This window comes from Arachis hypogaea, chromosome 14 (assembly GCF_003086295.3).
Source record: "Arachis hypogaea cultivar Tifrunner chromosome 14, arahy.Tifrunner.gnm2.J5K5, whole genome shotgun sequence".
Lineage (NCBI taxonomy): Eukaryota > Viridiplantae > Streptophyta > Magnoliopsida > Fabales > Fabaceae > Arachis > Arachis hypogaea.
In genome coordinates, this window is record NC_092049.1 from 32880799 (window position 1) to 32885042 (window position 4244).

The 4244-nt window shown below is 43.1% G+C and overlaps 1 protein-coding gene across 1 annotated transcript; it reads right to left on the reverse strand.

Moving 5' to 3' along the window:
• Positions 1 to 453: 453 nt before the first annotated feature.
• On the reverse strand, positions 454 to 1420 carry LOC112741938 (putative cytochrome c biosynthesis ccmC-like mitochondrial protein). The gene has a single exon (XM_025791132.3). It carries the CDS (start codon positions 1250 to 1252, stop codon positions 530 to 532), a length of 723 nt encoding a protein of 240 aa, XP_025646917.1. The 5' UTR covers positions 1253 to 1420; the 3' UTR covers positions 454 to 529.
• Between the last annotated feature and the right edge of the window lie 2824 nt (positions 1421 to 4244).

Sequence of the window (4244 nt, forward strand, 5' to 3'; positions counted from 1 at the left end):
AATCGTCCTCTTTATGTCACAGGGCCTTGGTCCAATAAAGATTCCAAGGAACCACAATCAATAGAATCTTAATTAACCCAGGTTCCTCAGTAAATTGGATCACTCTCCGAAAATTGCGGCACCTGGAGTTGGATATACAACATATATCCCATGAAAAGATTGTCATCCTCTAATAAAATAAGAATCCAATCCCTTTTTTTCGCTTATTCCGGCCTTTTGGCTAGTTAGTTTTCTTTGACTGGCATTTATGAGACTAGTGCAACTTCCTTCCTTTGTATTCATCCCTTCTGAGATCGAATGAGGTTTATTCTTTATATGAAAAGATCCGCAGCGCTTACTAATTCAATCACAGCAGAAAAGAGAACAGCGGATACGCATTCCATTGCTAACATCACACCGATTACTGATGAACGTCCGACAACAGCTCTTATTCCAATGTCTACTCCTACTTTTTCCACTTCGCATATGGGCTTTCTCTACGGCGTCAGCTATAAATTTGATTACATCGCATTCAGTTTGAGCTGGGAAGTCAACTAGGTTTTGCTATTCCTTCTCGAGCTTCTATTTCATCCCTTAAAGGAGATTCGAGAAAAGATAGAATAGGAAAACGTGTTTCCAGAACAAACAAGATACGGGTTGAGAGGGGGAAGTTAGCAAAGTTAGACAAGATTGGAATGGGCATAGGAACATGTATTGATGTACCAGATCGGCTAATGCTCCCAGGTTGATGCAATGTATTCCACCAGTTGACTGAAGACTTGATTATTGGTATATCGATAGGTCCAACACAGATTGAAATAAGAGCCGGTTCGACAGGAAGCTTTTGAAAACGCAGTGCACCCAGGTAAATCAGAAACGAGATGAATACAGAGGTTAAACGAGCATCCCACACCCAAAAGGTGCCCCACATAGGTCTTCCCCGAAACCCCCCAGTAACTAAGGTAAACAACGTAAAAAAAGCACCCATTTCTGTACCGGTTCCGGAAGAGCGAAGAAAAAGGGGATGTTTTGTTAATAGGAATAAGAAAGTGTTTATAGCCATAGCGATATAAACAAGAATACTCATCCGAGCCGCAGGAACATGTACATATAGAATACGAGAATTTCCACCTTGTTGAAGATCTAATGGTGCTACCCGAAGACTTAAATGAATAGCCATCGCTGTTAAGAACAACCGAGATCCAATGAGAATTAGCGCAGAGCTTCTGGTCTTTGACATCAAAAAAGAAGGTTGTAATAACGAAAGGGACATCTGAGAATTTTGTCCTAGCTAGTAGAACAAGAAAGACATGGATCTATATTCAATACGCAATCAAAGGATTTCTCCCTGCGAATAATTCCCCCTGCTTTGTTTTCGCTTCGCTCGTGCGTGGCACTCCTTGCTCGCGGAGCGGCATACCGAAAAAAGAAAAGGGTACCAATGAAGCCGACCGTCTCCCTCACGGCCTAGTGGCCCACCAGCCGTCTGATCCCCTTTGGTAGTCATATCTGGATCAGACGACCTCTTAGACCAAGGGACCACCTTTAGCCGCACGCCTTTCCATCCATAGGAAAAGGTGATCGTAGCCCCTTCCTTGAGAGCTGGCTCCATGAGAGCATTACGATCCGATCTATGGATGTATAGGGCCAAATAAAGATAGAACAGAAAGGCTCCAGATAGTATCACATATGATACTGGACTGGAGCATAAGTCCTTGACATCATTCAAGAGAGTTTGCAAAGGCGGCATGATTGATTGAAAACAAAATGATTCCCTCCATACAGACTGAACTCTGAACTCCGTCAAGCCTGTAGGAGTAGTGAATGAAGAACAAAACGGAGATGTGCTTTGTTGTTGACCAAAGAAAAGCATGGGAGTCGAAAGGCAGTCGAGTTAAGTAAAGACTCAAAACAATGAAATCCTAGAACACTATCTATATCTCTTTTTCCTCAAAGACAGAGCATTTTTGATCTTAGGCGAACGAGGGTTACCGGCTCTACGACCTCGCAAGGCGCTACTGTAGTGCTCTTTGGGCCTGCCGCTTTCTCAATCGAAAATAAAAACTGTCAAGAGCAGCCCTGCACTGCTCTATCTATGTAATTTCTTGATGGATTTTCTGCCATCACCTACGCAATTTCAAAGTTGCATTTTTCATGAGAAAAGACACAGAATAAAGGCAATAAAGGCTGCAGATGGAGGGAGGGAAGGATTCATAGATGGCATCGAATCAGCCAGAGCCAGCTGTTAGCCTTACTGCATTCGCTGAAATAAGACTTTCATTGATACTTGAACATCAGACTGACCTAAAGAGAGAACTCATACCATGATTAGCAGACGCTTCTCAACTCTATCAATTTCAAGCAGACGAGTTGAACATTTCCTTACCTTGCAAAGTAATAGCGCTAGCCAGGTCAAAAGCCCATTTTCCAGGATTTTGTGGGCAGTTTCCGCTTCCCTTATATATTCTTAGCCAGCGCTTATCTCATCCCTACGCATCTCACATTCCTCAGAACTCTTTTCTTAGGATTCACAGGTCTTGCTTGATTTCCCTTCTCCTGTATTATTGGTGCGGCAGGTAATAATGATAACCATGTCCCTTCTTCCCCTCGTAAGGGGCCCCCTCCTCCTCTCACTCGCTGACCGAACAAAGAGTTCATTGTCGGGCGATCCCGTTGATGAGGTTGCTTGCGTCGGTGAATTGACTTCAAGGAAAGTAATAGTTGCCGTGTACGAATTGGGTGAAACAGCTTTTCATGTAAATGAGAAGGGCTATGTTTCGGTTTCTCCGGGGTGAAACGACTGTGAAAGAGGGGCTTTAGCCTATCTATATAGTATACTTTAGTGGAGGCCCCGGTAAAGGCCAAACCAAACAATCTCCACGGGCGCTAATAGCTAAAGAAGGAGCCCTTGCCCCGGTATTGAGAAGGAAAGCAACCGAGTCGATGGCGAGAACCCCGAACTATGGCTTTGTACACCATTGCCTTTTTTCCAGGTAAGCTTTATTATTCCCTTACCTACACACTACTAGGGTCACTTCCCCGAACCACGGAATTTTTGCCCCTTGCCTTAATCACTTTCCCGCCGTTCTTGCTTATGTGTTCCCGTACCTTTCATGATAATGAAGGTTTTTCCCCGTACTGGTTCGAAAAAAGTCGACTGGATAGAGTCGAAGACGGGACTAAGCTCCATGGCGATGGGAAGAAAGATTGAATTGCCAGTTCGAAACCCACTGCTTTAGGTAAAGTAGTTACGTGCTTTGCGGCTATTGAATTGGCCTTGTTTTCATTCATCTCGCCTAGTGCAAAAACAATGAAAGCGCATTTTACCCGGAAAAAAATTTTTTTTTTTCGAAAATAAAGGAAAAAATTTTTTTTGAAAGATTTTTGAAAACTAAATAAGAAGAAAATTACCCAATCTGAGCAACACGATGAACCGTCAGTTGTCCAAACTCGAACAATCCCCGGCAACGGCGCCAAAAACTTGGTGCACGAAATTGTGATCTCAGGCAACGGCACCAAAAACTCTGTACGCGTGTCTTAATAAATCGTTTTTCATTCACAACTTCGATACAACTAACCAGCAAGTGCACTGGGTCGTCCAAGTAATAAACCTTACGTGAGTAAGGGTCGATCCCACGGAGATTGTTAGTATAAAGCAAGCTATGGTCATCTTGTAGATCTCAGTCAGGTGGATATCAAATGGTTATGGAGTTTTCGAAAATAAATAATAAATAGACAGAAAATAAAGATAGAAATACTTATGTATATCATTGATGAGAATTTCAGATAAGTGTATGGAGATGCGTTTGTTCCTCTGAACTTCTGCTTTCCTGCTGTCTTCATCCAATCAATCTTACTCCTTTCCATGGCTGGCTTTATGTAAGGACATCACCATTGTCAATGGCTACTTTTCATCCTCTCTGTGAAAATGGTCCGATGCGCTGTCACTGCATGGCTAATCATCTGGAGGCATCACCGTGGTCAATGGCTGCATCCTATCCTCTTGTGAAAATGGTCCAAATGCTCTGTCACAGCACGACTAATCATCTGAGGTTCTCGATCATACTGGAATAGGATTCACGCTCCTTTTGCGTCTATCACTACGCCCAGCACTCGCGAGTTTGAAGTTTGTCACAGTCATTCAATCCCAGAATCCTACTCGGAATACCACAGACAAGGTTTAGACTTTCCGGATTCTCATGAATGCCGCCATCAATCTAGCTTATACCACGAAGATTCTGATTAAGAGATCCAAGAGATAATCA

Coding starts and splice junctions, on each gene's coding strand:
- LOC112741938 (XM_025791132.3), bottom strand. CDS start 1,252: ATGTCCCTTTCGTTATTACAACCTTCTTTTTTGATGTCAAAGACCAGA.